At 44.9% G+C, this 13,819-nt stretch overlaps 1 protein-coding gene across 1 annotated transcript in view; it reads right to left on the bottom strand.

Annotated features, from left to right (window-relative positions):
- Positions 1-13,819, bottom strand: part of LOC105514652 (zinc finger protein 83-like) — a 31,436-nt gene that overhangs the window by 2,782 nt on the left and 14,835 nt on the right. The window contains exon 3 of the mRNA XM_011946153.1: positions 5,592-5,718. Within this exon, the coding sequence (XP_011801543.1) occupies positions 5,592-5,718 (127 nt within the window). The remainder of the gene's footprint in view (positions 1-5,591; positions 5,719-13,819) is intronic.

Genomic DNA, 13,819 nt, shown 5'->3' with positions numbered 1-13,819 from the left:
ATTTATGTTAAAGTTATAAAGCTCCCAATCATGATTGTTAATTTTTTGAAGAACAAAAGGAACAGATATTTTCTGTTTAGATATTTTCTTTTTCTATCTTTTCTTTTTTTTTTTTGAGATGGAGTCTTGCTCAGTTGCCCAGGCTGGAGTGCAGTGGCACGATCTCGGCTCCCTGCAAGGTCCGCCTCCTGGGTTCACGCCATTCTCCTGCCTCAGCCTCCCGAGTAGCTGGGACTACAGGTGCCCGCCGCCACACCCTGCTAATTTTTGATATTTCTAGTAGAGACGGGGTTTCACCCATGTTAGCCAGGATGGTCTCAATCTCCTGACCTCGTGATCCACCCACCTCGGCCTCCCAAAGTGCTGGGATTACAGGCGTGAGCCACCAGGCCTGGCCAGGAACAGATATTTTCTAATAGAGAAAGGGTGACTGTACATAATTCAAACTAACTGCAGGGTAGTAGTATAAAGAAAGCTATGACCAACAACTTACATTGCAAAAATTAGTTAGGTTAGCTCCCCAAAAAGGAGAATTTTTCCAACATGAAGCCTGGGCATGCTGCAATAGAAGGGAAACATGGCTGTCTAATAATTGAAAAGAATTTTGGAATTGGGAAATTTATTGACTAAGGTCAGAGAAAACATTCTTTGGAGCAAACTGAAAAATAAAAAGGTATACAACACAATGAAGGCACCCATGGTCTAAATGTTTGCACTGACCAAAATTAGTCTACTAAGATCCTATTCCCCAATATTATCCTATTGCAAGTGGGGACATTGGGCAAACAATTAGGCCATGAGGAGGAAGCTCTCATGAACAGGATTAGTGCCTGTATAAGGAAAACCACTAGAGTGCTTGGTTCCTTTCACTCTGACATATGAGACACAGCAAGAAGCTGGCTGGGGCCAGGTGCGGTGGCTCAGGCCTGTAATCTCAGCAATTTGTGAGGCCAGGGTGGGTGAATCATCTGAGGTCAGGAGTTTGAGAGACCAGCTTGTCCAACATTATTAAACCCCATCTCTACTAAAAATACAAAAACTAGCAAAACTCCATTTTAAAAAAAAAGCAGACTGGGGTAAAATAGAAAGAAGGCACCACCCAGGAAATGTTTTTATGCATCTTGGACTTCACTGCTTACAGATTTATGAGAAATTATTTCCTGCAGTTTAAGGTGTTAAGCATCTCAGTCTACAGTATTTCTTACGGTAGGTTAAGGTGGTTAAGACATGAAAAGCTCCATCTAACAAACCTAACAGACTGAAAAATCTTTTCTTAACTAAAGTAACTTCTCCATCTTCACAAAAACTGTGCAGTACTCCCAGCCATCTACCAACAAACACTAACTTGCCAAAAGAAATTTGGAGTAAATTATTGCTTTTCAAATAAATAGAGTAGGTCCACCAATTTACACTGAAAGTAAGTGAGGTCAATGGTATTTGATCTTGGGCTGCAGATCCGGGCGTGTTCTTAAAAGTGGATGTAGTATTGACCCGGCAATCCCATTACTGGGTATATACCCAAAGGATTATAAATCATTTTACTGTGAAGACACATGCACATGTATGTTTCTTGCAGCAATAGTTACAATAACAAAGACTTAGAACCAACCCAAATGCCCATCAAGGATAGACTGGTTAAAGAAAATGTGGCACATATATTCCATGGAATGCTATGCAGCCACAAAAAAATGAGACTGGCAGGACACAGTGGCTCACACCTGTAATCCCGCACTTTGGAAGGCTAAGGTGGGCGGATCACCTGAGGTCAGGAGTTGGAGACCAGCCTGACCAACATGGTGAAACCCCGTCTCTACTAAAAATACAAAATTAGCCAGACAAGGTGGTGCATACCTGTAATTCCAGCTACTTTGGAGGCTGAGGCGGGAGAATCGCTTGAACCCGGGAGGCGGAGGTTGCGGTGAGCCGAGATCATCCCATTGCACTCCAGCCTGGGCAACAAGAGCGAAACTCCATTTCAAAAAAAAAAAAGGAAAAGAAAAAAAAAAAAGAGATCATGTCCTTTGTAGGGACATGGATGAAGCTGAAAGCCATCATGCTCAGCAAACGAACACAGGAACAGAAAACCAAACACTGCATGTTCTGACTCATAAGTGGGAGTTGAACAATGAGAACAGGTGGACACAGGGAGGGGAACAACACACACCAGGGCCTATCGGGGGGTGGGGGCAAGAGGAGGGAGAACGTTGGGAAAACACCTAATGCATGCAGGGCTGAAAACCTAGATGATGGGTTGATAGGTGCAGCAAATCACCATGGCACATGTATACCTACGTAACAAACCTGCACGTTCTGCACATGGACCCCAGAACTTAAAGTAAAATTTAGACAGTGGCATGTCAACCATCATACAGAGCAGACATTGGTTTAGGCTGTGTCCTGAGAAAGCTGTCCAATGGATAAGCAAGTGTCTTTCCTTACATAATGAGCGTATTGTGGGGACTGAGAGAGTACTATGGATATTGAGGTGGTCAGAAATACAAAGATTATTATGGTAATAAGTGACAGTAGGCTGGGAGCAGTGGCTCACGCCTGTAATCCCTACACTTTGGGAGGCTCAGGCAGGTGGATCACCTGAAGTCAGGAGTACAAACCCAGCTTGGTCAACATGATGAAACCCTGTCTACTAAAAACACAAAAATTAGCTGGATGTGGAGTTTGGCACCTGTAATCCCAGCTATTGGAAAGGCTGAGGCAGTCGAATGACTTGAACCCAGGAGTAGGAGATAGCAGTGAGCAGAGATCATGCCACTGGAGATAGAAGTGAGCAGAGATCATGCCACTGTACTCCAGCCTGAGCAACAGAGCAAGACTCCATGTGAAAAAATATATAATTATAGTTCACCAGTTAAAATTTTGACCTTAGTAGAAAAGAACTGATTTAATAAAGAGCATAATGATATTGCATCCTTGGTGGGGCACGGTGGCTCACGCCTGTAATCCCAGCACTTTGGGAGGCAGAGGCAGGCAGATAGCGATAGCGAAGTCAACAGATCGAGCATATCCTGGCCAACATGATAAAACCCTGTCTCCACTAAAAATGAAAAAATTAGCCGGGCATGGTGGTGCGTGCTTGTAGTCACAACTACTCGGGAGACTGAGGTGGGAGAATCAATTGAACCTGGGAGGCAGAGGTTGCAGTGAGCCGAGATTGTGCCATTGCTCTCCAGTCTGATGACAGAGCAAGACTCTGTCTCAAAAAAAAAAAAAAAGTACCCCATCTTCAACTCTGGGAAAAATTGCAATTGTGCAGCAAAAATGGAAGAGATTTTTTAAAGTCAGTATGATAAGGTGGGAAAGAAGCAGGTTTACATATCTTATAATGTATCCTATGAAATTTATCAAACTGAATCACCTATGAATTCTATTTATAGGCACATATTCAACAAATCCAACATACAGATTCAGCACGATTTCAGCTCACCTCTTTCTCCCATGTTGAAGAGATTCTCTTGCCTCAATCTCCTGACTACAGGCACCCGCCACCACGCCCGGCTACTTTTTGTATTATTAGTAAAAACAGGGTTTTATCATGTTGGCCAGGCTGGTCTCAAACCCCCGACTTCAAGTGCTCCGCTTGCCTCAGCCTCTCAAAGTGATGGGATTACAGGCATAAGCCACTGCATGTGGCCATTTTTCCTATTTCAAATAGACAACTAGACTATCTGAACAAGTACAGAGGGCTCTGTGCAGTATCCTGGGGCCCCAGATGCAAAGGAGGAGCAGCCCAGATTTTTCCATCTCCTGATTAGGTGTTCCAAGTACAGAAAATGGGATGGAACCTGAATAGGTCAAGGGGCAGGTGTATCTATAGGGACAGGGGCAGTTCTGATCTATAGGGACGGAGAATGGGGCAGATGGAATCAAGTACAGAAGGAGAGACCACAGGGGAAAGAGACCCCTTTGACACAGCCCTCCCTGTGCCGCAGAGTCAAGAAACCAAAGAGGTCACAGAAGCCAGATGACAGGGTGCTGTTCATAGGGATAAACACCGTCTTTGTCTCTGAGCTGCAGCGGCACCACTAGAGGGCAAAAGGTCAAACTAATACACGTCTAAAGAGCACAGGCGTGGTGGCTCACCCCTGTAATCCCAGCACTCTGGGAGGCTGAGGCAGGCAAATCACCTGAGGTTGGTAGTTCGAGATCAATCTGGCCAACATGGCAAAACCTCGTCGCTATTAAAAATACAAAAATTAGCCAGGTGTGGTGGTGGTGCATACCTGTAAAAAGAAAAGAGAAGAGAAAAAGAGCGAGCAGAGGCATAAGTGGGGCAAAGAAATATGTCCATTCAGAGATCTCAGGATTTAAATGATGCTTTTCCCACAGAATTCTCTCACTTGCAAAGAGTTTCCCCACACACAGTTTGAAGATGGAGCTTCCACTCTGCCCATCTGACCCCTTACCTGTGTTTACATCTGTAAAACATTCCCAGCCAGACATGGTGGCTCATGCCTGTAACCCCAGTACTTTGGGAGGCTGAGGCAGGTGGATCACAAGGAGACCATCTTGGCCAAACTGGTTAAATCCCGTCTCTACTAAAAATATAAGAATTAGCTGGGCATGGTGGCATGTGCCCGCAGTCCCAACTACTCGGGAGGCTGAGGCAGGAGAATTGCTCAAACCCAAGAGGTGGAGGTTGCAGTGAACTGAGATCATGTCACTGCACTCCAGCCTGGGCAACAGAGTGAGACTCCGTCTCAAAAATAAATAAATAAAAATAAAATAATTCCCACCCATCTGAATTTTTTTTGCTATTTTCACTTTACGCTACACAGTCCAGGGCTCTTTGCCTTAGCTCCAACAGGTCAGAGACTCCTGCTTATAAAAAGTAGGAAACATGACATGTTGGAGCTTTTTTAAAGCCCCAGCCCTATGTTTCTGTAGGAAAGAAGACATTACAGATGGAGCTAGGAAAATATTTCAAATTCCTCCATTGCCTGCCTTCTTCTGAATCCCTAAAGAGCATTGTAATATGTGGACATCAAGCTCTCTTCCAAGAACTACTGAATCAAAAGCACAGGAGTAGCAAACACAAATCTGGATATCTTTAAAGTCTGCCATAAGGTTTTGTTTTTGTTTTTTGAGACAGTCTCGCTCTGTTGCCAGGGTTGGAGTGCAGTGGTGTGTTCTCGGCTCACTGCAACCATTGCCTCCCAGGTTCAAGTGATAATCTTCCCTCAGCCTTTCTAGTAGCTGGGATTACAGGCATGTGCCACCACACGACATTTCACCATGTTGGTGAGGCTGGTATCGAACTCCTAACCTGAAGTGATCCACAAGCCTTGGCCTCCCAAAGTGCTCGGATTACAGGCATGATTCACCATGCCTTGCCAGCCATAAGGTTTTAAGCCTACTTTACTTCTGGAAACCCCACTAAACTATCACGAAGAATGCAGAACATCTAAGCAAAGGGCACAGTTAAAGTCCAGATGCTACATCATGACGCTTTTCATTTTGAAATCAATACAGCTTCCATTTTAGTCAAGCAAGGATGGGGCACCCTGGAGGCAACTGGAGAAAATACAAAGATACACAAGGGCACATCCCCACTTCTAGAGGGAAGTTATCCTCACCCAGGGAGACCAGGTTCCTATAATTCTCCAGCATCACGTCCCTGTATAAAGTCCTCTGAGCAGGGTCCAGGCATTTCCACTCCTCCTGAGAGAATTCTATGGCCACATCCCTGAATGTCAATAGACCCTGAAATGAAAACACATTTTAACCAAATGGTTATGGGAGGAGTTCTTATCTTTACAGAAGTGAGAAGAGGAGAGCGGTGACAACCAGGATTTAATTGTAGTGAATGTTCTGACAAATCTGAGTATGGGATTTTTCACAACATGATGTCTTCCCAGTGGTGGTTTATTATACTTTTTGAAGAGGTCATAATACCCTCTCGGTATAAGTTTCTTATGTTTGTGAAGAATACAAGAAACACTCAAATAATAAATGCCTGGTTCCCATTATAGAAATGTTAAAAACTTTTGGCCAGGTAGAGTGGCTCAGACTTGTAATCCCAACACTTTGGGAGGCTGAGGCAGGCGGATCAGAAGCTCAGGAGTTTGAGACTAGCCTAGACAATCTGGTGAAACTCTGTCTCTATTTAAAATACAAAAATTAGTTGGACATAGTGGTAGATGCCTGTAATCCCAGCTACTCAGGGGGCTGAGGCAGGAGAATTGCTTGAACCCAGGACATAGAGGTTGCAGTGAGCCGAGATCGCACAATTGCACTCCAACCTGGACAACAGAGTAAGACTCTGTCTCAAAAAGAAAATAAAAATGTTAGAAATTTTTATTGACACACCAAGTGATACTCAGTATCTAGATGAGATAGAGCATGGGTAATGCCTTCAAAGATGACAATATCCACAGTGAAATGTCAGCCGGGCTCAATGGCTTATGCCTGTAATCCCAGCTACACAGGAGGCTGAGGCAGGAGACTTGCTTGATCCTGGGAGGCAGAGGTTGCAGTAATCCAAGATCACATCACTGCACTCCAGCCTGTTCAACAGAAATTCCATCTCAAAAAATAAAATAAATCAATAAATAAAAAATAAAATTTAGCTGGGCAGAGTGGCAGGCATCTGTGGTTCCAGCTGCTTGGAAGGCTGAGGTGGGAGGATGTCTTTACCCTGAGGGTAGAGGTTGCAGTGAGCTATGATTGCACCACTGACCTTCATCCTGGGCAACAAAGTGAGGCCCCATCTCAAAATAAAATACACAAAAACAAAATTACTCAAAGTACAAACGGACATTTTGTATATATATGTCCACAAAATAATAAAATATACACAGACTCACAAAAAACTAGAGTTGAATGCAAAGGGTTGTCATTTTCCCCAGCTTTCAAAATATAAAAGATTTTAAAAATATGTACGTAAAAATATGTACGTGTGTGTATATATATATATAAAGGTTTTAAAAATATAAAAAGTCGCAAGTTTTGTTTAACCGAAGAGGAACCTCATCTTGGCGGAAAAGGATACTTTGGCAGTTGGGGGCAGGGGGGAATCTGTTCAGATCTAAGAAAACAGGAGATAACCCATCCTAGAAGCAATCACTCTTTTAACAGCCTTCCCTGGAGGAATCCTCAGATATCGATAGTAATGCAGGCGAGCACAGAGGCAGTGACTATGACACTCTTTATACAGAGAAAAGTCACAAAGGACCCACATGTCATTCAGACAATTTCCAATGCAGGTGTCAAAGAGGAAGGTAGCCATGTTTACTAACATGAGAACATGTAAATTTCACAACCAGCAGGATCAAATATCAGAGTAAAATATTTACTAAAACACAAAGAACAACAACATACACTGGACGTCAGGCCTCTGAGCCCAAGCTGGCATGTAGACATCCAGATGGCCTGAGGCAACTGAAAAGTACAAAAGAAGTGAAACAGCTCCTGTCTTAACTGATTGACCAACCTTAGGACATTCCATTATGACTTGTTTCTATCCTGTCCCAACTGATTGATGGTGACTCCCTCCTCTGCTGACAATAGATAACCACTTTTAACTTAACTTTCCACTGCCTACCCCAGTCCTATAAAACTGCCTCTCATCTATCTCCCTTTGCTGACTCCTTTTTCGGACTCAGCCTGGTAAAATAAACAGCCTTGATGCTCACACAAAACCTGTTTGGTGGTCTCTTCACATGGACGTGCATGACATTTGGTGAGACCCAGGACAGGAGGACTCCTTCGGGAGACTGACCTGTCCTGGCCCTCACTCCATGAGGAGATCTACCTACGACCTTGGGTCCCCAGACCAACCAGCCCAAGGATTCAAATCGGGTAAGTGGTCTTTTTACTCTCTTCTCCAACTTTTCTATCTCTCAACCTTTCTCTCCTTTCAATTTCAGCACTGCCTTTCAATCTCTCCCTTCCCTTAATTGCAGTTCCTTTCCTTTTCTGGTAGGGACAGAGGACATGTTTTATCCATGAACCCAAAACTCCGGCGCTGGTCACAGACTTGCGAAGACAGTCTTCCCTTGGTGTTTAATCACTGCAGGGATGCCTGCCTGATTATTCACCCACATTTCAGATTTGTTTGATCGCCGCAGGGACACCTGCCTTGATCCTCCACCTTGGTGGCAAGTACCACTGCCTCTGGGCAGCAAGTACCACCCCCCCACTTGTGTCTCTACCCCTTTTCTCTAAACTTACCTTTTTACTATGGGCAACCATCTGCCCTCCATTCCTCCTTCTTCCCCCTTAGCCTGTGTTCTTAAAAACTTGAAACCTCTTCAACTCCCTTTCTCCTGCAACACTGCTTGGCCCCAATACAAACTTGATAATGGCTCTAAATGGCCAGAGAATGGCACTTTTTATTTCTCCATCCTACAAGGCCTAAGTAATTTTTGTCATCAGATGGGCAAATGGTCTGAGGTGCCTTATGTCCAGGCATTTTTTACACTTTGCTCCCTCCCTAGCCTCTGCTCCCAATGTGACTAGTCCCAAATCCTTCTTTCCCTCCCGCTTGTCCCTTCAGTCCCAAACCCAAGTGCTGCTGAGTCTTCTGAATCCTCCTTTTCTGCAGACCCCTCTTTCCCCTCTCCCCCTTCCCAGGCCACTCCTTAGCAGGCTGAATCAAGTCCCAATTCTTCCTCAGCCTCTGCTCTCCCACCCTATAGCCCTGCTGTCACCTCCCCATACCCAGTTTGGCTTACAATTTTGTTCTGCAGCAAATGCTCCCCCACCTGCCCAACAATTTCCTCTTCAAGAGGTGGCTGGAGCTGAGGGCATCGTCAGAGTGCATGTACCATTTTCTCTATCAGACCTTTCCCAAATTAATCAGTGCTTAGACCCCTTCTCATCAGACCCCCACTAAATATATACAAGAAATCCAGTATTTAACCCAGTACTACAACTTAACCTAGAGTGACTTAAATGTCATCCTAACTTTTACCCTTTCCCCAGATAAGCGAGATAGAGTTTATACCCTAGTCCAGTACCACACTGATACCCACTGTCGTCATGAGCAAGACCTTCAAGAAGGCATCAGTATAGTTGCCCAAGATCCCCAGTGGGAATACCAGACAGGCTCGTCAGGTGTAGGTAGGTGAGATTATATGATTTCCTGCCTAGTTGAAGTGCTTAAAAGGGCAGATTTCAAAGCTGTTAATTATGACAAACTTTAAGAAACTACCCAAGGTAAAGATGAAAACCCAGCCCAGTTCATGGTTCATCTGGCAGCGACACTGAGACACTTCACAGCCCTAGACCCTGAAGGGTCAGAAGGCCATCTCATTCTCAATATGCATTTTATCAACCAGTCAGCTCCTGACCTTAGAAGAAAAAAGCTTCAAAAATTGGAATCCATTCCTCAAACCCCACAACAGGAATTAATCAACCTTGTCTTCAAGGTGTGAAATAATAGAGAGGAGGCAGCCAAGTGGCAATGCATTTCTGAGTTACAATTACTTGCCTCTGCTGTGAGACAAAACAAAGCTGCACCTCCAGCACATAAGAACTTCAAAATGCCTAAGGTGCACACGCCTAAGCTGCAGTGGTCAGGCATTCCTACAGGACCTCCTCCCTCAGGATCCTGTTTCAGGTGCCAGAAATCTGGCCACTGGGCCAAGGAATGCCTGCAGCCAGGGATTCCTCCCAAGCCATATCCCATCTGTTCAGGGACCCACTGAAAATCAGACTGCCCAGCTCACCCAGTAGCCACTCCTAGAGCCCCTAAAGCTCTGGCCCAGTGCTCTTTAACTGACTCCTTCCCAGATCTGCTCGGCTTAGCAGCTGAAGACTGACGCTGCCCCATCACCTCGGAGGCCCCCTGGACCATCAGGGATGCTGAGCTTTGGGTAACTGTCACAGTGGAGCGTAAGTCCATCCCCTGTTTAATTGATACAGGGCTTACTCACTACACATTACCTTCTTTTCAAGGGCCTGTTTCCCTTGCCTCCATAACTGTTGTGGGTATGGAAGGCCAGGCTGCTAGACCCTTTAAAACTTCCCAATTTGGTGCCAACTTGAACAATATTATTTTATGCACTCCTTTGCTGTTATCCCCACCTGCCGAGTTCCCTTATTAGGCTGAGACATTTTAACCAAATTACCTGCTTCCCTGACTGTTCCCGGACTACAGCCACATCTCATTGTCGCCCTTCTTCCCAACCCAAAGCTACCTTCACGTCTTCCTCTTGTCTCCCCCGACGTTAACCCACAGGTATGGGACACTTCTACTCCCTCCCTGGCAACCGATCACACACCCATACCTAATCACCCTTACCCTGCTCAACACCAGCATCCCATCCCACAACAGGCTTTAAGGGGATTAAAGCCTGTTATCACTCGCCTTCTACAGCATGAGCTTCTAAAGTCTACAAACTCTCCTTACAATTCCCCCATTTTACCTGTCCAAAAAATGGACAAGTCTCACAGGTTGGTTCAGGATATGGCCTTTTAAACCAAATTGTTTTGCCTATCCACCCTGTGGTGCCCAACCAGTACACTCTTTTGTCCTCAATACCTCCCTCCACAACTCACTATTCCATTCTTGATCTTTTTTTTTTTGAGACAGTCTGGCTCTGTTGCCCAGGCTGGTGTGCAGTGGTGCAATCTCGGCTCACTGCAAACTCTGCCTCCTAGGTTCCCGCCATTCTCCTGCCTCAGCCTCCACGAGTAGCTGCAACTACAGGCACCCACCACCACACCTGGCTTATTTTTTGTATTTTTGTTTTTAGTAGAGATGGGGTTTCACTGTGTTAGCCAGGATGGTCTCGATCTCCTGACCTCGTGATCCACCCATTTCGGCCTCCCAAAGTGCTGGGATTACAGGTGTGAGCCACCGTGCCTGGCCATATTCTTGATCTTAAAGATGCTTTTTTTCACTATTCCCCTGCACCCCTCGTCTCAGCCCCTCTTTGCTTTTTCCTGGACTGAACCTGACACCCATCAGTTCCAGCAGCTTATCTGGACTGTACTGCCACAAAGTTTCCGGGATAGCCCTCATTACTTCAGCCAAGCTCTTTCTCATGATTTACTTTCTTTCCACTCCTCTGCTTCCTACCTTATTCCAAACATTAATCACCTTCTACTCTGTAATCCCTCCTTTGAGTCTTCGCAAAGCTTGGGTTGGGATTTGAGAGATGAGCCGGACACAGTTGGCAGGGAGAGCATGAGTGTTTTCATGAAGAATTATGCCGAGGTAGGTAATGGATGGGGAAGAAATTTGAGCTTTGGAGGGGGATACCTGATATCCTTTGGAAAATAAATGTTGAAGGAGCAGGAGGGTATCTTGCTGCGAAGATACTCCCCTCATATTTGGACTCCCCACAACACAAGCTACTATTCTTGGGGCTGCTCCATTATGCATCTCTCGGCAAAGACCCACTGGAATTCCCCTGGGTGACCTTTCGGCCTCTCAATGCTCCTTCACTGTTCATCTCCAAAACCCAACTACACATATCATTGAAACAAAGCCCAACTACACATATCACTGAAGCAATTGGGGCCTTCCAGCTCTATATTACAGATAAGCCTTCTATCAATACTGGCAAACTTGAAAACATTAGCAGTTACTATTGCTTAAGAGAACATTTACCCTGTATTTCACTCCATCCTTGGCTACCTTTCCCTTCCTCTTCAGACTCTTCTCCCAGGGACTCTTCTTGTTTACTTATACCCAGCCCCATAAATAACAGTGAAATGTTGCTCCTAGACACTTGACACTTTCTCAAACACCATGAAACTCGAACCTCCCCCTCTATACAATTACCCCATCAGTCCCCATTACAACCTCTGATGGCTGCCGCCCTAGCTGGATCCCTAGGAGTCTGGGTACAAGACACCTCTTTTAGTACTCATCTTTTCACTTTGTGTTTCCAATTTTGCATTGCACAAGACCTCTTCTTCTGTGGCTCCTCCACTTACATGTGTCTACCTGCTAATTGGACAGGTACAGGTACACTCGTTTTTCTTATTCCCAAAATTCAATTTGCAAATGGGACTGAACAACTTCCTGTCCTGCTCATGACACCAACCAGACAAAAAACAGTTATTCCTCTAATCCCTCTACTTGTAGCGTTAGGACTTTGTGCCTCCACTATTGCCCTTGCAGCTGGAATGGCAGGCATTTCAATTTCTGTCATGACCTTCCATAGCCTTTTAAATGACATTTCTACTAGCATTACAGATATATCACAAACTTTATCAGTCCTTCAGGCCAAGTCGACTCTTAGCCGCAGTTGTCCTCCAAAATCGCTGAGGCCTCGACTTCTGAAGAAGGAGGACTCTGTATATTTTTAAATGAGTATTGTTTTCACCTAAATCAGTCTGGCCTGGTATATGACAACATAAAAAAACTCAAGGATAGAGTCCAAAAACTTGCCAACCAGGCAAATAATTACTCTGGACCCACCTGGACACTTGCTGAGTGTCTTGGCTGCTCCCTATTCTTAGTCCCCTCCTGGTACCTGTTTTTCTCCTTGTCTTATTCAGGCCTTGTGTCTTCCATTTCATTTCTCAATTCATTCAAAACCGCATTCAGACCATCACCAATCATTCTATACAACAAATGCTACTTTTAACAACTCCACAGTACCATCCTCTGCACCAAGAGCTCCCCACAGCCTAAATCCCTATTCCTTGTAACTCATTATAAATGTTTCCTTAAGGTGCCCATGCAGCCCCTAATCCCGCTTGAAGCAACCCTGAGAAACATCACCCATTATCTCTCCATACCACCCCCCAAAATTTTTGCCACCCCAACACTTCACCACTGTTTTGTTTTTCTTATTAATATAAGAAGAGAGGAATGTCAGGTCTCTGAGCCCAAGACTGCATTTCTACGTCCAGATGGCCTGAGGCAACCAAACAGTACAAAAGTGAAACAGCTCCTGTCTTAACTGATTGACCAACCTTATGACATTCCATAATGACTTGTTCCTGCCTTGCCCCAGCTGATCGATCGATCTCGAGACATTCTTCCAGACGATGAGTCTTATGATCTCCCCACCATGCACCTTGTGACCCCCTTCTCTGCTGATAATAGGTAACCACCTTTAACTGTAACTTTCCACTGCTTACCCCAGTCCTATAAAACTGCCCCACCCCTATATCTCCCTTTGTTGACTTCTTTTTCAGACTCAGTCCGCCTGCACCCAGGTGAAATAGTCTTGTTGCTCACACAAAACCTGTTTGATGGTCACTCCACACGGACAAGTGTGACACTGCAGTCTGCTTAAGGGTGGAGGGTGGGAGGAAGGAAAGGTGCAAAAAAAAAAAAAAAAAAATTCGGGGCTGGGCATGGTGGCTCACGCCTGTAATCCCAGCACTTTGGGAGGCCGAGGTGTGTGGATCACCCGAGGCCAGGAGTTCAAGACCAGCCTAGCCAACGTGGTGAAATCCTGTGTCTACTAAAAATAGAAAAATTAGCCAGGCATGGTGGCAGGCACCTGTAATCCCAGCTACTTAGGAGGCTGAAGCAGGAGAATCCCTTGAACTTGGGAGGTGGAAGTTGCAATGAGCTGAGATCATGCCAGTATACTCTGGCCTGAGCAAGAAGAGCAAAAGTCAGTCTCAAAAAAATAAATAACTATTGGGTACTGGGCTTAATGCCAAAGTGATGAAATACTCTACAACAAAACCCCACTGACACGAGTTTACCTGTGTAACAAACCTTCACATGTAGTGCCAAACCTAAAGTAAAAAAATGAATATAATTTTTTAAAAATGTACTGATTTTTTTCTGAAGTCTCATAACGATGCAAAAATACACATATATGAGACTTGCTCTGACACATGGCACAGAATTGACAGTAGCGGCTCCCCAGTGAGGTTGGAAAGA

Source organism: Colobus angolensis, unplaced genomic scaffold, assembly GCF_000951035.1.
Source record: "Colobus angolensis palliatus isolate OR3802 unplaced genomic scaffold, Cang.pa_1.0 Scaffold25, whole genome shotgun sequence".
Classification (NCBI taxonomy): Eukaryota; Metazoa; Chordata; class Mammalia; order Primates; family Cercopithecidae; genus Colobus; species Colobus angolensis.
This window is presented reverse-complemented; position numbering and strand designations above follow the sequence as displayed.